The sequence below is a fragment of the Bos grunniens genome, chromosome 9 (genome assembly GCF_055505025.1).
Source record: "Bos grunniens cultivar Pamir isolate PY7600 chromosome 9, Bosgru_T2T1.0, whole genome shotgun sequence".
Taxonomy (NCBI): domain Eukaryota; kingdom Metazoa; phylum Chordata; class Mammalia; order Artiodactyla; family Bovidae; genus Bos; species Bos grunniens.
This window is the reverse complement of record NC_141173.1, coordinates 96,071,582-96,097,188: the sequence shown is the minus strand read 5'-3', so window position 1 is coordinate 96,097,188 and position 25,607 is coordinate 96,071,582. Positions and strand designations below refer to the sequence as shown.

At 48.8% G+C, this 25,607-nt stretch overlaps 1 protein-coding gene across 2 annotated transcripts in view; it reads right to left on the bottom strand.

Annotated features, from left to right (window-relative positions):
• Window positions 1-25,607, bottom strand: part of SYTL3 (synaptotagmin like 3) — a 95,992-nt gene that overhangs the window by 19,174 nt on the left and 51,211 nt on the right. Inside the window, exons 5-9 of one of the 2 annotated variants that reach the window (XM_086318579.1) lie at window positions 16,604-16,655; window positions 15,284-15,356; window positions 13,566-13,644; window positions 11,912-12,036; window positions 6,479-6,610 (exon numbers count right to left, since the gene is read on the bottom strand). In XM_086318579.1, coding sequence (XP_086174705.1) covers window positions 6,479-6,610; window positions 11,912-12,036; window positions 13,566-13,644; window positions 15,284-15,356; window positions 16,604-16,655 — 461 coding nt within the window. The remainder of the gene's footprint in view (window positions 1-6,478; window positions 6,611-11,911; window positions 12,037-13,565; window positions 13,645-15,283; window positions 15,357-16,603; window positions 16,656-25,607) is intronic. The other variant, XM_086318580.1, reaches the window with a different exon arrangement.

The window sequence follows — 25,607 nt, the reverse complement described above, 5'->3', positions numbered from 1 at the left end:
TCAAGTTTTTCTGTTTATCATCTTTGGTTTTCTGTCTGGTTTTATTACATGTGTATATATCCCCTCCAAACAATGTATCGATTCATTTTGGCTGATCTTGGAATTTATATAATTAAAATCATACTGTGTACATATTCTCCAGTAGTGTACTTTCTTGATATCAAGCTTTAAAAATTCATCTATACAGTTAAGTGTAGCTTTAGTTCATTCACTGTCACTCCCGGGGTCCACTGGATGAATAGGCTATAATATATTTACTTTTATGTTTTTCTTTTTACATGCAAGAGCATCTGTATAGATACTTAAGTTATTCAACAACATTTTAATTAAAAGATGTTTGCTCCTTGGAAGGAAAGCTATGACCAACCTAGACAGCATATTAAAAAGCAGAGACATCACTTTGTCAACAAAGGTCCATCTAGTCAAAGCTATGGTTTTTCCAGTAGTCATTTATGGATGTGAGTGTTGGATCACAAAGAAGGCTGAGCACCGAAGAATTGATGTTTTCGAACTGTGGTGCTGGAGAAGACTCTTGAGAGTCCCTTGGACTGCAAGGAGATCAAACCAGTCCATGCTAAAGGAAATCAGCCCTGAATAGTCATTGGAAGGACTGAAGCTGAAGCTCCAATACTTTGGCCACCTGATGCGAAGAGCTGACTCATTGGAAAAGCCCCTGATGCTGGGAAAGATTGAAGGCAGGAGGAGAAGGGGACGACAGAGGATGAGATGGTTGGATGGCCTCACTGACTCAATGGACATGAGTTTGAGCAAATTCTGGGAACTAGTGAAGGCCAGGGAAGCCTGGCGTGCTGCGGTTCATGGGATTGCCAAGAGTCGGACACGACTGAGCGACTGAACAACAACAACAGCAGAGGTTAATGTGGGTGTATAGCTAAGTACTCTTTTTTAAAAAGTCAGTGCAACCAGAGAAGTTCAGAAATACTAAAGGAAAATGGAAGTTTCCAAAACCCCAGCGAGCACAGTGAGATGGGTGGGGTGAACGCTCTGAGACAGTTCCCACTTAGAAGTGACCCTAAATGCCATGATAAGGCTCCAGGTCTCAGACTGACATTTAAGAGAAACATCTAGGGAGCTGGAGCTTTACTTCAGCGACTGCAAGTCGCTCCAGCAGCTGCACTCCCACCCCTCCAGGTGCAGGGGGCCCAGATGCGCGTTCCTGGCACGTGGTCGCTCCCCCAGACATAGCAACCTCAGCTCCAGGGCAAACGTCAGCTGGCTGAAAACACTGACAGAAACTCATGGATTTTTTTCCAAAACAGAAGTGAAGGCGAAATCGAAAATCAGAGGGAACCTTGGATATAATTTTTTTTCCCCAGGGAATTACTAAAAATGTAACTGCACGTTTCTTCACACTACCAACGCTACGTTTCTGAGAACTAGAGGAGTTTTTCTGTTTTTCTGTTGTTTTTTTTTTTTTTTAAAGAACTTGGATTTTTCTTCTCACAAACATTACATGTTTATGGAGAACATTCAGAAAACACAGAAAAGGCCAAGAAAATTTAAGAAGAAAGCAGAAGCCAACTATTCTCAACCTTTCGATACAATCCAGGGTCTATAGTATATTCATTTTGCTTTTCTAATTCTGTGCTACTGTAATACCATTTTGTAACTTAATATTTTTGTTTATCGATATCTATGTTCGCTATTCTTTTCAATATCCTCCAACCACATGACTTTTAATAGTTGCAAAGTATTCCTCTGAATAAATGTACCATAATTTATTTAACCACTGCCTTATTTTAGACATTTTGGCTAATTCCAAATTTTCAAACTTAAAAAAAGTTATGAAGATAAACAATGCTGCCCTCAACATCCACATATACATGCTTTTTGGCAAAGTTCATGACGATTTCTAAAGAATAGTTCCTGTAACTAAAATCGCTGAGTGAAAGACAGCATGCCTGTTGAAGCTGGTTGCCCTCCCCGTAGTTCAACCAGCAGTTTATAGAACACCTGCCTTGCCACACGCTCACCAACACTGAGCTGTGTCACTTCTTAAATTTGCTAAAATGGTCCCCAAACTGCACTTGTTCTAATTTTGCACTGATTTAACTGCTCAGGAAGTTGAGTGCTTCCTCTCTTTATTGTCCGTTTGAGTTCTTACTTTTGTAATAAGCAGAGATTTAATAAGCTTTTTCTATCCCCAACTTCCTGTTTCTCAGAAAGGGAGGCGACGTTTCTTCAGGCAAGAAACAAAACTGTTCCTGGCTTTGTGGGAGTTTAGTTTCCTCAAACACACACTGCTTCAGTCTAAGGGGAACAGGTTAGGATTGAATGTTTAATAATTCAACCTCGTGATGATAAATGTTGAGGGCACAAATCAGAGGAGATTTTAGAAGAAAGGGCAAAGAGAGCATCAGGTTGAATTTGCACCGTAATTCAGAGGTACTTTCCCAAGAAACAGTCTTAGTGCGAAACATACACTCACCACATCCTGTTACCCCAGCATCCTCCCCTCCCCTACAACGACTCTGAAAGTCTTCGGGGTGTGGACCGGCTCCAAGTGAGCAAAGCTGAACTGGGGGTAGCGGTCAGTTTAGGAGGCCAACAATTCCTCTGGGGTAAGACAGAAGGCCTGGACTTTTGACTCCCCGTCAGAATTCTGCAGTGACCATACAGCCTTAGCAAACGGCATACCCTCCGAGAGCCTCAGTTTTCCCATTTGTGAAATGGGACAACAGCATCCCGAGGACAAGACTGTGGTGAGAATGACCTGGAGGCGGAGTTCCCAGCTCTGCATTTAGCGCACAGTGGGCTTTCAAGAATAGCTCTGATAAGAATGCATCCAACCATCTCACAAATGTTTACTGAGTGCCATTAAGTGTCACGCACTGCTCCGGGGCCCCTGGGAATGACAATCGACAATAAACCGCAAGTAAAGCCAATTACGCAGGGGCAGAAGGCGATAAGCATGTGGATAAACAGAGAGCAGGTGAGCCAGGGAGGCAGAGCAGGGCAGAGGCCAGAGCTCCTAAGAAAGTGACCTTGGAGCCAAGACTGGAAGGGAGGGAAGGGAGTGAGAGAACCTGGAGCCTGGGAGAGGGAACAGCCCAAGGAACTGGGAAGCAGGCTGAGTCCAGCTGTTCCAGGACCAGCGCCCCGGCGAGGACTGAAAGAGGGGGCAGGTGCGGGGCTGTGGGCAGCTCGAGGACGGCCCCGCGGACTGCTGTGGGGTGGATCCGAGTCGTGTGTCTACCTCTGTGTTGGTTTCCGGGCCTTGGAGGAGCTTAAGAGTCAAGTAGAGAGGACCCTGGACGAGTTTGAAAAACTCTTAGGAGGGTTTGGCCCCGTCCTCCTGGATCAGCCTTATCAAGGTTCAAGCTGGGGGACTTCCCTGGTGGTCCAAAGGTTGGGAGTCTGCCTTCCAGTGCGGGGGACGCGGGCTCCATCCCTGGTTAGGAAGTTGGTTTCCCACAAGCCACATGCCACAGCTACAAGAGCCCACGCTGCACCAAAAGATCCCGCATGCCGCAGCTGGGACCTGATGCCGTCATAAATAAATACTAGTTAATAATAATAAAAAAAAAACCCTCAAGTTGGCTGGAGTCCGCACGTTAGCTGGGGTGGAGGCAAATTCTCCATGGGTCTTGGAAAAGCTCCCAGAGGCCGCTCCTCTGCCTCCCTGTCCGTACCCACCACGGGGTTCAGCCCCAGGAGAGAATGTTCTGGAGCTGCCCTTGCTTAAGCTCCCCCTCAGGGAAGTGTTCATTCAGAGCCTTCACCTTTCCAAACTCTTCTCCAGTATAAACAACACCCATACCCCAATGCAGCAACCTGAGAGGCCCTGGCAGGACCATCCCTGATGCTCAGGGCATCCAAGTGGGGGAGGGCCACTCCGTCTGGCTCCGCTAGGACTGCTGCTGTGTGACCCAGGGCAGGAGGTGACCCAGGGCAGGAGTTGGGAGGGTCCCCCAATAGGGGCTGCGAGAACTGAACGCAGTGCTTTTGCACATCCCTAGACTGCTAAAGAATCCTTAACAAACAATGTATTTCACTTGGATTTGAAGTTGACAGGGCTCAATTTGCATGTCTATGTGTGCATGAATCTCCTGGTACGTGCTGCTCAGTCATGTCTGACTCTTTTTGACCCCATGGACTGTAGCCCACCAGGCTCCTCTGTCCATGGGAATTCTCCAGGCAAGAACACTGGAGCGGGTTGCCAATTCCTCCTCCAGAGCATCTTCATGACCCAGGGATGGAACCTGCCTCTCCTGCATTGCAGGTGGATTCTTCATCACTGAGCCATGCGGGAAGCCTGAATTTGCTGGGGCTCTTTCTAAATTACAGATTCAGACTCCAGTAGGTCTGAGGGAAGGCTAGAGATTCTGATCTTTGAGAAGCTCCCAGGTAACCCCGCACTTTGAGCAGCGAGGGTGTAGAGCAATGGTTTTGATGGACGAGGGACCACCTACAGGAGCCAGTGGTTGGAGCCAAAGGGTGGGTTGGGAACTGCCAGCATTTTGTGGACTGAATCAAGGATGTTGGCGCTTCTTCAAGGTCTAGCCTGCTTCTGCTGTGACTTCTGAATATTCTGCTGGACAGTCATGGGGATGGGGTAAGTTTATCATTTTCTGACGTAGACACTATTTTTCATAAAAATACAACCACCCGAAGGCTAAAGTACCACAGTGGTTAGAATACTAGCGCTGGAACATGCTCCTTCCACTAATGAAGCTGGAAGGTGAACCAAGATGCTGATTTCTAGAAGCGGAGTTCTTAACCACTGTATTACACCACAGAAGGTAAGCATCCATTTGATTACCAAAGCAATCCAGTGAAATAAGAACAACAATTCTGATACCATCTCCTTGATGAGGACTCTGAAGCTGAGGGAGTTTTTGTGATTATTTTTTTTTTTAATTAATTTATTTTTTATTGGAAGGACTGATGCTGAAGCTGAAGCTTCAATACTTTGGCCACCTGATGTGAAGAACTGACTCCTTGGAAAAGACCCTGATGCTGGGAAAGATTGAAGGCAGGAGGAGAAGGGGATGACAGAAGATGAGATAATTGGATGGCATCACCAATTCGATGGACACGAGTTTGAGCAAGCTCTGGGACTTGGTGATGGACAGGGAAGCCTGGCATGCTGCAGTCCATGGGGTCACAAAAAGCAGTCCATGGTGTTGCAAAGAGTCGGACACGACTGAGCGGCTAAACTGAACTGATTTTTTATTGGAGGACAATTGCTTTACAACCTTTTGTTGGTTTCTGCCATATAATCAACATGAATCAGCCTTAGGCACAGGTATGTCCCCTCCCTCTTGAGTGATTGTCTGAGGTCACTGAATACATTAAAGAGCTTTAACTGAAGCCTCAGCACCCCTCACCCAAGGCTCCTTCTTACATATCTAATACATATCATGGGTTTAGACACAGAGTCAACATTCATGCAATGTTTTTGAATAACAAGTGAACGAATAAAAAGGCCTGCCTATGAAAAGACTCTATGTTTAAAACATTACAAGGCAATCTCAAAAAAGAGCAAAGTTGGAGGACTTAAACCACCCGACTTCCTACAAAGCTACAGTGATCACGTCAGTCCGGCCTTGGCACAAAGACAAACAGGTCAGTGGAGCAGAACAGAGAACCTAGGAGAAGGTCCGCAGTGACACGGTCCTTTGCCTTTCAACAAAGACACCAAAGTCAATGGAAAAATCAGAGTCCTTTTTCTAACAAAGGGCACTGGAATAAACTGTATTCGTATGTTGGAAAAAACGAACGTCGACCTGCACCTTTCACCATTCACAAAAATTAATGAGCTGGAGCAGGGACCACACATAAAAGCTATGCTTTTGTAAAAGCTTCTAGAACAAGACATGGCAGAATATCTTCATGACCTGTGGGCAGGTAAGACAGAAAGGACTTCCCTGGTGGTAGAGAGGTAAGAATCCACCTGCCAATGCACGGAACACAGGTTCGATCTGGGAAGATCCCACGTGGGCACACATCTAAGCCCATGCACCGCAATCCTGGAAGCCCGCATGCCCGAGTCCATGCTCCAAGGCCACCACAAGCGGAAGCCCCTGCACCACAACGGAGAGTAGCCCTCGCTCTCTGCAACCAGCAACGAAGCAACCGAGACCCCATGCAACCAAAAATAAAAAGCAACTAATTAAAACAGACAGAGAAGCAACCATGCGAGAAAAACCTGATGAATCAGACTTCGTCAAAACTAAACACGTCTCATCCTAAGACACCGTGACTTACTATGAATTACTCTCTGCCTGTATGACTATGCTCACAATAAGATGTAAAAGAGAAAACCACCAAAGATTAGCCAGGTTTTTTTTTGTCTTCCCCCAGCTGTCAATCTAAGTAAAATGTCACCTCAGCACTTCACTGTGCTCCAGTTTATCCCACAAGACAACACATCGCTTGTACCCTTGCTGACCAATCCAGTTTGACATAATGACAACCACACAGCACGGGTCAAGGATTATTAGATGAGACTCACCTGTCTCAAGCCTCCTGAGAACGAAGTGTTGAGCACTGGACTGGATGAGATGTCTTCTTGCTTCAAAACCGGGCTCATGGGGCGTCTGGGACTCTCTGGACTGAGAGGTTTCAGAATATCTGGTGTGCCAGCCTGAAAAAACACACACAAAATTAACAGGATAGTCGGCATCTCAGTTTGGTTTTGTTCAAATGTGATGACTTCAATGAGCATGGCCTGCATGTGGCTAATATGTAAACTTCCAGGTGCTGAATAAAAGGGCACGCTTCCATGTGGATAAACAAAAACACACACACATACACACACACACACACTCGGGGTCCCAAGGCAGACATCACTGAGCTTTGAGACATTCACGAACAGTGACGGGTGGATTACTTAAGGACATGAGTGAGTTCAAGTCGCTCAGTCGTGTCTGACTCTTTGCAACCCCATAGACGGTAGCCACCAGGCTCCTGGCAAGAATACTGGAATGGGTTGCTGTTCCCTTCTCCAGGGGATCTTCCCCACCCAGAGATCAAACCCAGGTCTCCCCCGTTGCAGGCAGATTCTTTACCATCTGAGCCACCAGGAAAGTACTTAAGGATTAGTACAAGTCTTAAAGAAACTGAAGTCCATATTTGACCTTCACAATGACACAGGCATTTAACCACATGAAATAGAGTATTCAGCCTGTGAGGCAGAATTTCATCTCTGACATGCTCATTAAAAAAGGGGAAAAAATCAAAATATGTCTCTAAATTAAACAAAAATATTTTATAGTTGGGATTTCTATAATGTGTACAGCTTGTGCTTTCAAATATGGTAGCCACTAGTCACAGGGGGCTATTTAAGTTCCAGTCAATTAGAATCAAATCAGTTCAGCTTCTTGTTCGCACTAGACACATTTCCAGTGCTCAGTAACCACATGAGGCAGTGGCTAGAAAGCTCTGTCTGCAGGGGTCCCCAGCCCCCAGGAGCTAATGCCTGATGATCTGAGGTGGAGCTGACGTGATAATGATAAAGAGCATAGTGAACGTAACGTGCCTGAATCATCCTGAAACCATTCCCGACCCCCAATCCCCACCCTGGTCTGCAGAAAAACTTCTTCCATGAAGTCCGTCCCTGGGGCCGAAAAGGCTGGGGACCACTGTATCGGACGGCAATGGTACAGAACAAGGAGGGGGGAACCTCTTCCTGGTTGAAAAGACAAATTTTCCAAATTGAGACTTTAGACTGTGACACTGGGTTGGAAGTTCAACTTGGAAATATAAACAGCTGCCCTATGGTCATAATTTTCAGGAATGAAAAGCTAAGACTAGTATGGAAGAGATGAAAGACGTGACTGCCTCTGTAACATTTGTTCTTGCTCTCACTTCCCAGAACTCAACTCAATTCCATGACATTTGTTAAAGCAACACTGTGTTCAATGCACCACTCTAAGTACTGGGGACAAGAGGAGGAGGGAAAGGCCGAGAAGATGCTTTGTCTGCTCTCCAAGGACATACTGTGTGCGTGTGTGGTCAGTCACGTCCAACTCTGTGACCCCATGGACTGTAGCTTGCCAGGTTCCTCTGTCCATGGCATTTCCCAGCAAGAAGACTGGAATGGGTTGCCATTCCTTGCTCCAAGGGATCTTTCCGAGCCAGGGATCAAACCCAAGTCTCCTGCATCTCTTGCACTGGCAGGTGGTTTCTTCACTGCTAAGCCACCTGGGAAGCCCCAGGGCTCACTAGCTCATCAGAGATACAAACCATTAAAATGGAGGCACGAGCCAAGTGAGTGGGATGAGAGGGAGGGCGAGTGCAGGAGGGGCCCCTGGGGTGGTCTTCAGTGGGAGTGTGACCTGAGTGGGTACTGAGGCTGGCTGAGGAGAGACCCAAAGTTAGGGTATCCCAGGATGAGGGGCTACCATGATGCTCAGGTGTGAAGCACGTCCCTGGACTAGCTAGAGGCCAAACTGCAGGGACCAAAGAGGCCAGGCAGAACCCTGGCCATGAGATCACGCACGCCCAGTGATGTGTGAGGTCCTCCAGAGAATAGGTGGCTCGGGGGCACCAAAGGGTGGGCACAGGGCAGGAGACAGAGGGCTGGAGGAACCGGACACCCAAGGCGAGGATTTCAGAAATGAAGGTGTTCAAAAAGGAGACTAGAAGGCTCACCTGGAACTAAAGAAATGCAGATTTTAAAAAATTGTCTATCAGCTTCCCGTATGGCTCAGTGGGTAAAGAATCTGCCTGCAATGCAGGAGATACAGGAAATGCAGGTTCAATCCCTGGGTCGGGAAGATCCCTTGGCAAAGGAAATGGCAACCCACTCCAGAATTCTTGCCTGGAAAATCCCATGGACAGAGGAGCCTGGCAGCCTACAGTCCATGGGGATGCAAAGAGTCGGACATGACTGAGCTACTAACACGCTAAATTAGCAATTATTCACTTTCCACTTTCATGCATTGGAGAAGGAAATGGCAACCCACTCCTGTGTTCTTGCCTGGAGAATCCCAAGGACGGAGAAGCCTGGTAGGCTGCAGTCTATGGGGTCGCACAGAGTCGGACACGACTGAAGCGACGCAGCAACAACAGCAACAAAAATAACAAGTATAAAGTTTAGTGTGTGCAGGAGTGCTAGAAAACAGCTATGCTGCACCCAGGGTTTATGAAGACTGAGTTAACCCCAGAGGAGGGCAGTTCGGCAGCAGAAATTCACTTCTTGATGAACCCTGGCCCAGATATCTCCCGGAGAATTTCTGCAGCTCCAACTTAAAGGATAGAGACATAACTTAGAAGCAATCCTGAACTAATTTCCCAGGGATTTCTCATCCTGGCATCATTTTAAGACAACGATTTCCTAGTTCTGTGTCTCAGTGTCACCCCCGGCAGAAGGCCGCCGGCGTCCCCCACTTACAAAGGGCACCCACCGTGTTGCCTCCTTACTGCTGGCGAGAGGCTCCTACACGTTCCTATAGAAGTGTGAGTGGAACTGTCGTGAGCTCACCAGCTAAAGCGTAATTGCAGCCTGACAGACATCCTATTTAAAGATGTGCTCTTTATATGCTGACCCAGTAATTATTTAGCACTTATAGATCATGCCATAATTACTGAGCACTTTATAAACATTTGGCTAAATTTCTCTTTAAAATTGCCGCAACCTCAAGCAATGTGGGGAGAGAGAAAGTCCTAAGCGTGTCCTGCCAAGAGTGTGGCAGTGAAGTGGGCACCCCGGGGACAAAGGATCCACCCGCTGGGGGCTCTCTGGACACACCCCTCCACCCCATTCTCCTGGCTTCTACCCCTGGGCACCGCTGGCCCTTCAGACCACCTTGCAGTCAGCCGGCAGTCCCCCCCGCCACGGCACGAGCAGCCGGGGAGGGTGATGTCACATTGCATCACTTCAGAAGGTCAGGAGTGAAGCCTACGGATACTTTCGATGCCCCAGCACCTGGTACGTGACATCAGAAGCAGGAACCATGCAGGTCTGCAAACCTTGCTGGTGTCTCCTGGCAGGAATCACAGGAATGCTCTTGGGGGTAGCCTCCGACTGGCCCTGCCACTCTGACCACGCTACCCGCCCGGGCCATCCCTTGGCACCCGAGTCCCTCATCTTTAATGGGACAGTAACAGCCCAGGCTTCACAGGGTTGTTTAAGGATTTAAAAAGTTCATTTGTCCTCCTTAGGTGGAGCATATGTTGAAGAGGTTAAGAATGTATAAGTTAAGAGTCAGACGAACCTGGGGTGTATTCCTGGTTCCACTTTTCATGAGCCATGGCTATGAGACAAGGTGGTTAACCTTGCACTAAAATTCAGGTTCTAGATTTCTATCATAGGAGCAGCAATATCTTTCTCAGGAATTTTGCAATGAAATGTGATCAAGTATTGGGTTGGCCAAAAACTTCATTCGGATTTGTCCATAAGACCTTATGGAAAAATCCAAATGAACTTTTTGACCAACCTGATAAATAACATATGCTCCATCTGCCCAGAACCCAGTGTCACCTAAACGCACGCTGACCCTCTCTTCCACCTCAATTCAGGAACGAGTTTGGACGGTGTTCATGTGGGCGCTGGAGAGCCGAAAGGAACACACGCTTGTTTGCACTTCGGAGTCTCAAAGACCTTCCAAATACATGTCACACACTCTCCACGGCTTGCCCTTACAGCGAGGCGGCAGACCGCCTGCCCGGTCCCGAGTTCCTCAGAAACACACCTGAGATCCTGCATCTCACGCCCACAGCCACATCTATTGACTTCAAATCTGCATTTCAACAAGACCCCCAAGTGACTTGCATACACGTTAAAGTGGAGAATCAGCATTCAGCCTCCAAACCAAGACTGACTCCAGGCCCCCATTTCTGGTTCTGTTGCCAGGGGTCTGTGACAATCTCCCTAAGCTTCCATAGATGTAAACAGGGTCAAGTGAATACCCACTCAGGGTGGTATGAGGATAAAAGGCAAAGCTTTTAGCAAGAGCCCGGCACAGAGTAACACGCATGAGCAATCTAGATTTATATTTAGACAACAGAGACTTTAAACTGCTGCCTAAGTTATCTCGGGGGATCTTTGCAGGAACACTGTGCTGCTCTGGAAGGAACAGGCAGTATCACCTTCATTCCCTGGGGGGATGAGGGGGGCTGCTTTTGGATGCTCAGGAGGTCACGTGATGACCTGGTGAATGGAGGCAGAATGCAGCATCTTAAGAGTGCGCGGAAGTCCCAGCAGGAAGGTGAGGTTACCATCACCCCTTTGCCTACAGAACAGTGTGTCTGGGGACACCCTCAACAGAGCCCGGTATTGCAGAGAAGGGCACCTGTCTTGTCAAGCCAACCGGAGTTGTCACACCTGCAAACAGCCAGGTGGTGGTGCCTGCCACGGCCAGGTCACCTTGACCAGACCGGAACCCAGGTTTCCTGACCCTAACATCCACTTTCCCTCACACTCCAGCGCATCTGCTTCTGGCTTGGTTAATCCTGGTGGGAAGAGTAATTCTTTCCCTACAGGCCTTTGTCAGGTGGTATCTCTTCCAGTGGAGGTACCTGCAGAGTCCCCTCACGACCACACCTGGACGTGCAGCATTTATGATTTCAACAGTTTCAGAGATCAGGACAGATTTTAACCAGAGGTGGTTGGAAGCAGGACGTGCCAGCCTCTGGCCTGAGCGAGTGTATCCGCAGGCTAGGAATAAGTGGGCACACGGCAAGACTGAAGCTGAGCCTTCGTGCTTGGCGTGGCCTGGAAGCCTTAGGGGGCCATGGGGGTCACGTGGAAGCCTTTCCCCTTTCTGAACCATGTTCCAAAATCAATACATCTGAATTTTAACCTTCATTTGGCCAGCACCCCCACCCCACCCAATGGAGGGGTTTATAAGTGTTTTTTAGACTGCTTGATGTCTAGCTTTGAAATAAAAGGACAGAGAACTCTATAGAGAAGACGGGCAGGCATTGGGGTGGCCAGGGATACCCTGGTGGTCACGTTGATCGCGGTGTCAGACTGGCTCCTCCTCTCCGGCCGGCCCTCACGCTGCCTGGGGACCATCTCCGGGTGCTGCTTGTCAGAGGTCATGTCATTCTGGGACTTGGAGAGTTCTAGAAAAGAAATACAAGGAAGACAGGTGGGAGCATACAGCTTTGCTGAGAACTTTCTCCAGGATTTCCGCACCCCGAGCTCTGGGGCCCAGAGGAGAGTCCCTGACATCCCACTGGACGTGGGACCCCAGCACGGGACAGGGGGGCTGGCTCCTGAATGGTCACCGTGTGTTCCCAGGTCTCTGCAGGCAGGGCTGCCGTCAAGGGGGTTCAAGCCCAACCTCCCCACCGGGTTACCCTGAATTTAGGCCATTATACATCCCAAGTGTCTGGTTGTCCAAACACAAAGAAGGCAGCTGAACAAACAAGCTGGGTTTTTAGGGGCTCCTTAAAGAGATTTTACAATTAAATACTGCTTCTTGGGGTAGAAATAAGCCTTGGGGTATCCTTATAACCATTTCCATAAGCAAACCCTGAAAAGATGACTTAAAAATTTCTTTGCAATAGAGTAGTTTAGAATTCAGATGAGTAAAGAAAGGAAGGAAGGAACCCCATATGGTAAGTGCCCCCTCAAAGGTGAATGTGTCCTTTAAAAGGCTTCCTTCCCAGGACAGCCTTGTCACTAACGTGGACCTTGTCACTCAAACACGGACCTTGAAACCACTCAACACTCAATAGAGATATAATACAGCTCACATATGTCATTTCAAATTTTCTAGTGGCTACATTTTAAAAAGCAAAAAGAACCAGGCAAAGTTAATTCAAATACTATATTTCACTTAATGCAACATATCCAATATATTAGGACTTCCCTGGTGGCTCAGATGGTAAAGCGTCTGCCTACAATGCAGGAGAGCTGCGTTCAATCCCTGGGTTGGGAAGATCCCCTGGAGAAGGAAATGGCAACCCACTCCAGTACCCTTGCCTGGAAAATCCCATGGACGGAGGAGCCTGGTAGGCTACAGTCCACGGGGTCACAAAGAGTTGGACATGACTGAGTGACTTCACTTTCATTTTCATTCAACGTATTGTGAAAATATATTATCGGTATTAAAATTATTAATGAAAATGTTTACTCTTTGGTCAATAGCGAGTCTCCTGAATCTGACGTGCGTTTTCCTCTGGCCACATTTCAAGAGCCATGTGAGGCCAGAGGCTATCGTGTTGGGCAGCGCCCCTTCAGGGCGCCCCTCTGTCTTGTGGCCCACCCCTCGCGCTGTTGATGAGTGTCTCCCGCGCATGCCGGGCAGGGCTGAGTCGGTACATTGCCTCTGCCCTCTAGACGAGATCCCAGACACGCCTACCCTCCCACAAAGCCCTGGGGCTTCCCTGTCCCCTGTCCCCCAGGATACGCCAGAGTCGCTCCCCTCCGAGCAGTGCCGTCCACGCCGCTGTCCAGTCTACCCGCTGGAAGCTTTGGGGCCTCCTGCTCTGCTGGCAGCTAGAAAGGTCCCAGTGCACGCCGGGCCTTCAGAGCTGTTGCTGATGCAGACATGGGACAGGGGAAGGGCCCTGGCTTTCTCCAGGAGCCGGTGCGCATGCCTGGCCTGCAGGGCAGTGCCAGAACCCCCGGAGAGGCAGCCACTTACTTTTCATGTGGGTGGTGACAGACAGAAACAAATTTTCCACAGACTTATTGAATCCTTTAAACTGCCCGAGTTCCTGCAACTAAAGCAGAGACAGAAGGAGAGAATGAGACTTCTGTCTGATGACTGGTGTTTGCCCCAGAAGGCTCCAGGCCACCAACCCCCAAATGCCTGTATGGGTGGGTGAAGGCATGTGTGGGTTCTTGGGGTGCATGTGGGTGTGTGCACGTGTGTCTCTGGGGCACAGGCCTCTAGAGAGGAGGGAGGAGCCCTCTTTATTCAGCGTCTCTCCTCTGAGTTTTGACAACTGCCTTAAAGGAAGGGGCAGTACCATGTGGTTGTCGAAAAGCTAACAACTACCTCGTAGAAATAAGCACGGACACGTCATGGCCTCAAAGACTCAGTGAGCAAATTCTTACTTCTCTGGCCTTCTCTTACGTCACTGACCCCAGCTCGGTCCAGAGAGGACGTCAACGTGGAGGAGCCAGACTGGAGCCAGGGGTCAGGTCCACCCCCCAGTGCACAAGAGAGAGGAAAAGGGCAGAGAAAGAACAGAAATGAGGCCACCCCCTCTGCGAGTCTCATCCATCCGTCCATCCGTCCATCCGTCCCAGTAATATGTCTTGAGCATGTCTGTGCTCGAGTAACTTCAGATAAATTACTCTCAAGGAGTAAAGGAAACCTCTCCCAAGGAGAGAGTAGAGCAGGATTTTGAAGGTCACTCTGGGGTCTCAGTCTGAAACTGGAAAAAGAATTCTCTCGCCAGCAGACATGTATATCCTGTACAGAGATGGAGTTACTCCCTTTAATATGCAGAATAATAAATAATCAAAACCACATGTTTCCATGGCACTTGACAATTTCCAAGTATCAGCACAGACATTATCTGGGTAATTTCTCATACCAGCCGTCGGAGGCGAGCCAAACGAGTATGATTATTGCTGCCTCCCAGGTGGGAGCCCAGGTAAAAGTAGAAAGTGAAGTTGCTCAGTCGTGTCCAACTCTTTGAGACCCATGGACTGTAGCTTACCAAGCTCCTCTGTCCATGGGATTTTCCAGGCAATAGTACTGGAGTGGATTGCCATTTCCTTCTCCAGAGGATCTTCCCGACCCAGGGATCGAACCCAGGTCTCCCGCATTGTAGACAGACGCTTTACCGTCTGAGCCACCAGGGAAGTTGGGAGCCCAGGTAAGTCCCCCAGAATCACACAGCTAACTCTCTGGATGGGAAGAGTCCTGGTCTTTACGCTAAGCACCTACAAACACTCAAAGACACGCACACACACATTTCCACAGGTACTCCCCCATCTGTGAGTCACATGCCTGTGAATCAACCTGTATTTCCCTTTCCAACCCCCAAAGGCCCCTGACACACACGGGAGCCCGTCCAGACCCCCACACTCAAGGGCACGGTGAGGGGACAGAAGCAAGAAAACGACAAGAGTGAAGAGATAGGGATGTGGGATGCAGGCGGAAGACACGTCCACTGACGACGCGGGGTGTGGGGGGGGGCGGGCCCATGGCCCCCAGCGCGTGATGGGAACCCAGACCCCAGGCAGAGCCCAGCACCTTCGGCCTCCTACGGGGGGCCCCCTTCCCTCCTGGCCTCGGGACCCTCCAGCCAAGGCTGGATCGCTCTGCCATGAGGCTCAGCCTCTCAGCCCGGTCTCCTCCACATCCCTCCCCGTCCCCACCCAGCGGGCACCGGACAGGCACGTTACCCTGGCAGGGCCGCCGCCACACTGGCTTTCGCTGAGAGGCGGTGGAGTGGGAGGAACCACGGAGATCTTGTTGCTGAGGGGAAACACAGGGACAAGAAACGGGTTGTGAGTATTACACGTATACAGCATTCACATTTGTCCTGCAATTCAAGTCCTCTGCCTTTCTGCAAAAAAATACGCCTCACCTTTTAGAAGGGGGCCCAGCAGCCTGCCTGGATCCATCCCGCACAGGGCTGATTCCTGGGGTCTGAACGTGGGAGACGCAGCCCTGTGGTCCCAGGCCAGGGCACTGCACTCCAGCCGTGTGTTCACAAAACAGCTGGGGTGCTGGGCCCCGGCTCTGTGGCTTGGCTGCCCTGGCACCCGGACTCCACACATGGGTGCCACGTGGACATGAGCGTCCTCTTAGTGGACAGCACCCAGCAGAATGCCCCAGATGTCACGGATGTAAAAACCGACAGTAAGAGGAATCATAAGTATATGCTAAAAGAAGTTGGCACGAGGACGGACGGAGTAAAACAATGAAAAATCCAGAAATTGGAAAGTCTCACCATAAACAAAACAAAACAAAAGCTGCTGGTGGAGACTTTTCAAGAACACTTTAATAAATTCGGCATAGTCGGGTGTGTGAATTATTGCTCTCTTCACGATGGCTGGGTGTTTAGAATTTTGTTTATAAAGTTACTATCTCTCAGGCCATTATTCAAACCCACCAGTGTTCATTCCACAAATGTTTCTAAAGTGTCAGGCACCGGGCAAGATGTTGGGGACATGAATGATTCATAAAAGCAAATGCTTGGTTTAGAATCTCACTGGTGCATGTGCTCAGCCATGTCTGACTCTTTGCCACCCCATGGACTGTAGCCCACCAGGTTGCTCTGTCCATGGAATTTTCCGGACAAGAATACTAGAATGGGTTCATTTCCTTCTACAGGTAATCTTCCTGACTCAGGGATTGAACCCAAGTCTCTTTCATCTCCTGCAATGGTAGGCTGATTCTTTACCACCGAGCCACCCAGGAAGTCCTGAATCTCATTGGACATGCCATCAAAAACAACATTTTGTTTCCTGAAAACATATCAAAAAAATTCAAGAAACAAAATGTCTTGTGAGAAAATCTTATGCTCAATCCTTGTAGCTTTTCATAAGAATGTGGAAATATCTCTGCATCTTCTCCAGGCACTTTTTATCATCTTTTTTTTAAAGTTACATTCCAGAGCAGTGACATCCGAAAGTCAGGAGACCTATACGTTCTTTCGCTGAGTCCTCTGTGCTCCAGCCCCGAGGGCCCAGGACGGCCTGGCCTCTGACAACACTCACCTCAGCTTCTGATAAGATTGCAAGAGCTTTGCTCCGGCTGTCTCGTGCTTGCCTGGAAGAGATATCGGTAGAGGTCATTTATTAGTAGGAATACAACACAGATGATGGAAATACAGGATCTAATACATTAAAATTATTATTTTCCTAACAGTGCATCTTGTGATTAAAAAGCAAGAGACCATTTTGGGGTGTGCGCTGTTGCTCGGTCATATTTGACTTTTTGAAACCCCAGGCTTCTCTGTCCATGGAGTTTTTCAGGCAAGAATGCTGGAGTGGGTTGCCATTTCCCCCTCCAGGGGATCTTCCTGACCCAGGGATCGAACCTGCATCTCCATCTACTTCTGCACTGGCAGGTGGATTCTTTACCACTGAGCCACCTGGGAATCTGTATGTTTTACCAAAAAATCATGAAACTGTACATTTAAACAGGTGAATTTTGTGTTACCTAAATTATATTCCACCTAAAGCTGATGTTCCACACACACATACGCCCACACACAGAATGAGACAATACTTGCTGGAAATGATTGCTTTTACTGAAAGTTGATGCTGAATTAGATTTTTAAATTCTGGATCATTTGAAAAACACTTCAAGCTTCTAAGCTTCCAGTTGTCCTCTGCAAACATTTCATAATGGAGTGACTATATTCCTTTAATCATTCTTTGTTACGCAGATTGAATTAATCTTTTAAAAAATGTAATCTACTTATTTCTAGTTATAGAGGCTAATAATTTCCTAAATAAGACTCCATCTGATATAGTACTCTTTTTGTTTCAAGGAAAGGGGATTTTATGATGTGCTGTATTAAGACCCTAAAAATAGCCCTCTCTAAAGCCCACAGTCCTGTGAACACAATGTTTCCCAGCCCAATGCACAGGGTGAGGTCAGTGCACTTGCCCAGCCTGGAGACCAGAAGTGGATTCTCTCAGGGAAGTTCCCAAGAAGCCCCCAGAGCACCCAGCACACAGCTGAGAACTGCCAGATGCATGGTCCTAGGAGGTCAGAGCAACTCCCGTGTTGTGCTTTCAGAAGGCTTTCTTGTTGTTGCTGTTCAGTCGCTCAGTGTCCGACTCTTTGTGAACCCATGGACTACAGCATGCCAGGCTTCCCTGTCCTTCACTATCTCCTGGAGTCCATTGAGTCGGTGATGCCATCCAACCATCTCATCCTCTGTCGTCCCCTTCTCCTCCTGCCTTCAATCTTTCCCAGCATCAGGGGCTTTTCCAATGAGTCAGCTCTTCGCATCAGGTGGCCAAAGTATTGGAGCTTCAGCTTCAGTCCTTCTAATGATTATTCAGGACTGATTTCCTTTAGCATGGACTGGTTTGATCTCCTTGCAGTTCAAGGGACTCTCAAAAGTCTTCTCCAATACCACAGTTCAAAAGCATCAATTCTTTGGCCCTCAGCTTTCTTTATGGTCCAACTCTCACATCTGTACATGACTACAGGAAAAACCATAGCTTTGACTAGACAGACCTTTGTTGGCAAAGTGATGCCTCTGCTTTTTAATACACTGTCTAGGTTTGTCATAACTTTTCTTCAGAAGGCTATAATCCTTCCCAAAGAAAGCCTTAAATATTTCATCATCTCCATAAGACAGGAGGCAGGGCGGCAGGGGCGGGGTAGTAAGACAGTCAGGAATTACAGGGAGCCTTTGGGTGGGGGGTAAAGTACTCTTATATCAAGCCCCAAACATTAAAGCTGGGGATGGCTAACCCCCCAGCTGACCCTGATCTGATCTCCCCCTCCCCCCAATTCCATGGGATTCTCCAGGTAACAATACTGGAGTGGGTAGCCATACCCTTCTCCAGAGGATCTTCCCAACCCAGGGATCAAAACCAGGTCTTCTGCATTGCAGGCAGATTCTTTACCGTGTGAGCTACAGGGATTATGCCCACTGCCAGTCAGGGGTCCTAACTTGGGGAGCTCAGGTGACGGATGAGCCCTGAAATCACATTTCAAACTGTGAGTCCACTTGCCCATGTGCATTTTTCTGGGGTTCACCGCGGTGCTCACCAGACTCTAACAGGAGTGAGCCTCCTCACTGTCCGACTACAAAACAACCCTTTAAAAATAAAAAAGGCCTCACCCCGAAGGCTGAGCGCTAAACCAGCAGAGCCAGCTTGTAAAGAGTGAAGGCTCACATCTGCAGAAGCCTCGGGGAAGAAGACTGGCTGGAATCTAAAGGAGCCACCCCGAGTGCACCGAGGGCCCCATCACTGCGAAAGCAGAGAAAGACAGAGGAAAGAGGGAGATTAGACAGAGACACTGCTTGTTCAGCCTGTCCTGGGCCAGAGTGCAGACTCCAGAGGAGGGGCAGTTCTGAGCCCTGGGGGTGGCGGGGCAGGGGGACCACAGCTCAGGGGCTGCTGGCCCCTCGTCCTCCCAGTCGTGGACTGCTGGGACTGCTGCCCAGAGGCATGACCACCAGGTGACAGCCCCCCTCTCCAAAACGATGCTCCTCTCCCCACCACCTGCAGCCCTCTAGCGTCTCCCTACGGCCCACACCTGGGCCTCCACACTGGGGGTCTACTCTCGCACCAACCCTTAAGGAGGGTGCCCCACTGCCCTACTTACCCTGGGCGTTCTCCACTCACTCCCCTCGCTAATTGCCTTTCTACCCCAGGCCTGTACCTCCCTCCTAAACCTCAGCTTGGTCTCCCCATCACATTCCTAAATACCCTTCCTGAGCCCGGGGAGGCTGGGCCCACATACACGGCTTTCTGCTGCCCCCTGCTGGCGGCACTGGGAACCACCACCCTCGGAGTTGACACACCCTAACTGTAAAGTCCAAATGGCCAGTATTACAGGCTCTGTACCTTCTCTCCCACCTGCTCAACTGTGCGCTTGTGACTGCAGCCATCGTGTTAAAGAGTGGGTGTGTCTGTGTTCTGATAATGGACGTTGAAATTTGAATTTCTTGTAATTTTTCAGTTCAGTTCAGTTGCTCAGTCGTGTCCGACTCCTTGCAACCCCATGGACTACAGCACACCAGGCCTCCACATCACCAACTCCCGGAGTTTACTCAAACTCACGTCCATTAAGTCGGTGATGCCATCCAACCATCTCATCCTCTGTCGTCCCCATCTCCTCCCGCCTTCAATCTTTCCCAGCATCAGGGTCTTTTCAAATAAGTCAGTTCTTTGCATCCGGTGGCCAAAGTATTGGAGTTTCAGATTCAGCATCAGTCCTTCCAATGAATATTCAGGACTGATCTTCTTTAGGATGGACTGGTTGGATCTCCTTGCAGTCCAAGGGACTCTCAAGAGTCTTCTCCAACACCACACAGTTCAAAAGCATCAATTCTTCGGGGCTCAGCTTTCTTTATGGTACAACTCTCATATCCAGCAATGACTACTGGAAAAACCATAGCTTTGACTAGACAGACTTTTGTTGGCAAAGTAATGTCTCTGCTTTTTAATATGCTGTCTAGGTTGTAATTTTTTATGTCTCACAAAAGTTCTTCTTTTGATTTCTAACCATTAAGATATGTAAAACTCATTCTCAGCTCACAGGAGTTGCAAGAATGGGTGGAGGGACAGGCTTGGCCCAGGGGAGCCAGGGTGCCCCACGCTCTTTTTCCCCCAGGTGTTGCGGGGGCAGCTGTCAGCAGGGAGCCCGTGAGCCATGCAGAGTCCCAGGCGCACCCCCAGCCTCACGGAGGTGGCCTGGGGCGTGAGGTGGAGGAGCAACCCTGGGGCTCTGTTCCTGTGCATCACCACTTTACTCTTTTTTTCTCTTCTACTCCTCAGTCATTTCTTACCAGAGGCTTTCCTTAAAAAGCACTGAACATTTATTTCTTGTTAACTCTTTTTTTTAATTTGCATAATGACTATGGGGAAATGCTCGTTGAAAGATGCCCCTCCCCCAGGTCTCCTGACTGGCAGGTTGAGGTCCCACTCTGGTGGCCTCCTTAGGCTTTACCGAGAGCGGCTGTGGGTCTGGGTCCCAGGGTCCTAGGCTTCGGGCCCATTCAGAAAGTCACAGAGACATTTATTATCCTCGAAGCTGACTGTCTGCCAGGGGCTGTGTGGGACACTGACTGCATTTGCTGTGGGGCGTCACCAGGAGCCGTCTCAACTCTGTAAGTGAAAACCTAGGCTCACGGGGACTGTGCTGCTGTTGTTCAGTCGCTCAGTCGTGTCCGACTCTCTGCAACCCCATGGACTGCAGCATGCCAGGCTCCCCTGTCCTTCACTGTCTCCCAAAGTTTGTTCCAACTCATGTCCACTGAGTTGATGATGCCATCCAACCACCTCATCCTCTGTCGCCCCCCTCTCCTCCTGCCCTCAAAGCACAGTGGACTGCGTAATGGGCCCAACATTACAAACGACAAAAAAGCTGGCATTCACGTGACAACCTGCCTACAAAGCCAGGCACAGCAAAGTTAGGGCAGCACGCCAGTGACCATATGAGGGGGTGACCTTCTCTCTGCTCTGGCTTGCGTTTGAAATGTTCATAATAAAAAGCAAGGGCTTTTTCTGTGGGGAACCACCACACGTAAACCAACAACCAAATCCCTGAAAATTCTTAATCCTGTCTGAATTTCATAAGTGGTTTGTACTTGTCATGCGTATCTTATCCTGCTTAAGAAACGAGGCCTGTGATTGCGGCGTCCAGCCTCTGGTGGGGCAGTGAGTGCCCAGCAGCGAGCGTGTTGCCAGCACCCTCCAGAGGCCGCCTCTCCCCCCCGCCCCTCACCCTCCAAAACACACTCCAGGTCCTGTCCTTGGCTTGCAACTCCCAGCCTTCGCAGCTTCTTCAGCCAACACACAGAGCTGCTTTGGGTTGAGAAAAGATATGCTGAAGCCCTCCCCCCAGGCAACTGTGAACGTGACCGCCCTTGGAGACAGGAGTCTTTGCAGATGGAGCTTAGGTGAGGTCATCCGGGTGGGTCCTGATCCAACACGACTGGTGTCCTTGCAAAGTGGGGACACGTGGACAGAGGGGCAGACACGCACAGAGGGAAGACGGCAGGACCACAGAGGCAGAGACGGAGCGATGCGTCTACGAGCCACGGACACCGAGGACTGCCGGGAGGGGCAAGGAGGGGTTCTCCTCGAGAGCCGGCAGAGCAAACGGGTATCTTGGAAACTCGACTTTGGACTTTCAGCCTCCAGAGCTGAGAGACGATACATTTCTGCTGTTTCAAGCCACCCAGGTCACTGTAATTTGTTACCGCAGCTGGAGAGACCCATCTCGGAGGTCCCGTGTGACTCAGTCTGCACTGACCTCTCCTTGCCACCTGCTGCAGGTACAGGCGAAGCTGAACTTCCTAGGAGCCCCACCGCCACTAGGCGGCACCACTTCACACCACGTTGTGCCTTCGCGTTCCGTCTAGTGGTTTATTCTCTGGACCTAACTCACCAGGCTCCTTGTCATGGTTGCCAGGCGCAGTTGCTTTAAAATTCCTCTGATGCCCTGTAACTGCTGGCATATACATCCATCTCCCCTGCTAGACGGTGAACCCTTTGAGGACACGGGCCTCGTCAGTGTCGCCAGCACCAGCGGGCTTGCCAAGCAGAGGCGGGTTATAATAAATATGACAACAACAGTATCCAATGCTATTTTAGCAGTAAGTGTGACCTCATTCGAGCTGTACCAAATATATATGAAACAAGGTCATTTTTTCCACCACTTGGCTTCCGCATAATTTTGTCCATTCGTTCACATTCGTTGTGTATAATACACACGGCTCTTTACAGAGGTAAGAGTCAGGGGACACAATCTCTGCTCATAAGCAGGAACTTAGGGAGTGGTAGGCATCCCCATGGACCACAGGGCAGAGCAGAGGCTTCTAGATCCAAAACCAGCCTGGGACTAGCACAGAGTGTCTGTGGCAAGTCATCACACGTCTGTGTACTACTGGATACACTGCATCTACTTTTATATCCACTTCTCTAAAAAAAGGTGAAGTCAGAAAGAGAAAAACAAATATCATATATTAACACACTTATGCGAAATCTAGGAAAGTGGTACAGATGAACCTATTTGCAAAGCAGAAATAGAGGCATAAGACTAGAGAACAAAAGTATGGACACCAAGTGGGGAAAGGGGGGTGGGATGGACTGAGAAATTGGCCTTGACATATATAGACTGCTATGTACAGAATTGATGCCTTCAAACTGTGGTGCTGGAGAAGACTCTCGAGAGGCCCTGGACAGCAAGGAGATCAAATCAGTCAATCCTAAAGGAAATCAACTGGATATTCATTGGAAGGACTGATGCTGAAGATCCAATACTTTGACCACCCGATTCAAAGAGCTGACTCACTGGGAAAGCTGTGAGTCAGACCACCTTCTGCTTGAAGACTCTGTTCACTCCACAGCTGTCTGGGTTCCATGACTTTTCCATAGTGCAGGGCTGCTGTGGGGCCTTACACTGTCGGAGAGGAGGTTAACGATCATGTCTTAGAAGACTAAGCCGCGCCAATCCCATGATTCAGGGTGTGGGGCCCCTCAGCCACCTATGACCATGTGATGGAGCTGGCTGACTGAGCTGTACTGGGGCATTCCAGAGTCTTCCCTCTGCCCTCTTTCCCAGGGACCTCGTCATCCCAGCAAGGCATCAGGGTGGCAGGGTACGGCATCTGCAGCAGGACCTGTGGTCCAGGACGCTGGCTGGTGGGCAGCTGGCGTGCTTGGCCAGTGTTAAAATGGAGCCTGGTTCAAAGTGAGCATCCATTCTACAGGATTTCTTATAAGCACCTGCCTTATCCCTATTCTTAACATTTTCTTTACTGGAGTACAGTTGCTTTGCAGTGTTGCGTTAGTTTCTGCTGTACAGCAAGGTGAATCAGCTGTATGTATACATGTATCCTTTCTTTTTGGATTTTCTTCCCATTTAGGTCATTGCAGAGCATTGAGTAGAGTGCCCTGAGCGAGACAGTAGGTTCTCATCAGTTATCTATTTTATACATTGTTGTTGTCATTTAGTCAGTAAGTTGTGTCTGACTCTGCGACCCCATGGACTGCAGCACGCCAGGCCTCCCTGTCCTTCACCATCTCCTGGAGTTTGCTCAAACTCATGTCCATTGAGTTGATGAGGCCATCCAACCATCACATCCTCTGTCGCCCCCTTCTCCTCCTGCCTTCAGTCTTTCCCATCATCAAAGCAAAGCACAGGTAGGGGTTACTCACACAAAGCCTCCCTGGGAACTATGCAAATACACTCCATCAAGATGCTCTGTCTGCCCTAGGAGTTGGTCGTAATATATGGATTTTGTTAGAATAACACATTCTGCTGTGCCTTTCAGAAAAATAATGACAATCAATCAACACACAAATCTAGGTGGCCCCCTTGCACAGTGCCCAACCTGCACAACTGTATGTGACAGTCCTGAGGGCTGGCCCACAGTGGAGTGTTAAGTATGCTCCAAATGCTAGACAGAGGTGACTAAAACCAGAGGCTGGGGCAGGGGGCAGTGTTAGACAATTATAAGGTGTTTTAGGACTTTCATTTTTCATAGGCAAGAAAAGGTCCCTAGGATAATAAAGTTTTAAACCAATCTTTGGCTCACTTATGCAAAGTAGAAAAAAATCTTTCTAAAAATTTGACCTAAAAGTCCCTTAGAATGTGAAGAACCATGATATCCTGTCACAAACGGTTTCAGAGTTGGATTCCAGAGCCTTTGAGGGTATGTTTCACTCTTTAGAGATGTTTGAGCTTAGGTGGCACTGGGACCAAGACACCATTCTAGGATGGAAGGAGACGCAGGCCACAGCTGTGAACCTGCCACCAGAGCCTTCCAGAAGAATGGAAATTAACAGCAGGTTTATAATCCTGTGGGCAGAACGAGGATCACGTGTAGTGTCCTTCTGCCACTAGACATTACTCTTCTGCTTAGCTGCAGGAAAGAAAATAATTTTTCCCCTTTAATTAAGCTCCCTGCATCCTATCAGCAGAAGGTCTGAATGGCTTCTATGTTAATAATAATCCTCAAGAGCAGGGTAGTAACTCTTCCACAAAGAGACACCTAAGGTTGAAGATAACTGGCCTGGGTTTGCAGTGAACCAGGGAATAATCAGGTATAAACTGCTTCTCCACAGCCTTTAACTTTCTCTAAGAACTGAATGTGGGTCTCAAGAGTTCTCTGTCCTAAAGATTCTAGATATTAATTCTTTATCAGATATGTGATTTCCAAATATTTTCTTCCATTTTATGGCTTTCCTTTTTATTCTGTTGATGGTATCCTTTGATGCACAGAACTTTTTCATTTTCATGAAGTCCAGTTTATCTTTTTTTTTTGGTTGCCTTTGCCTTTGGTGTCCTATATAAGAAATCACTGTCCTCCCAAGACTTCAGATTATACTACAAAGCTTCAGTAATCAAAACAGCATGGTATTAGCACAAAACAGGCATATATCTAGAGAAAACGAATGCAAAAAGATCCATGCACCCCAGTGTTCATAGAAGCACTATTCATAGTAGCCAAGACATGGGAACAACCCAAGCGTACATTAGCAGATGAACGGATAAAGAAGGTGTGGGGTGTGTATACAACGGACTGTTGCTGCTGCTGCTAAGTCACTTCAGTCGTGTCCAACTCTGTGCGACCCCATAGACGGCAGCCCACCAGGCTCCCCCGTCCCTGGGATTCTCCAGGCAAGAACGCTGGAGTGGGTTGCCATTTCCTTCTCCAATGCATGAAAGTGAGAAGTGAAAGTGAAGTCGCTCAGTTGTGTCTGACTCTTAGCGACCCCATGGACTGCAGCCTACCAGGCTCCTCTTTCCATGAGATTTTCCAGGCAAGGATACTGGAGTGAGTTGCCATATGTCTGCTGCTGCTGCTGCTAAGTCACTTCAGTCGTGTCCAACTCTGTGCGACCCCATAGACGGCAGCCCACCAGGCTCCCCTGTCCCTGGGATTCTCCAGGCAAGAACACTGGAGTGGGTTGCCATTTCCTTCTCCAATGCATGAAAGTGAGAAGTGAAAGTGAAGTCGCTCAGTTGTGTCTGACTCTTAGCGACCCCATGGACTGCAGCCTACCAGGCTCCTCTATC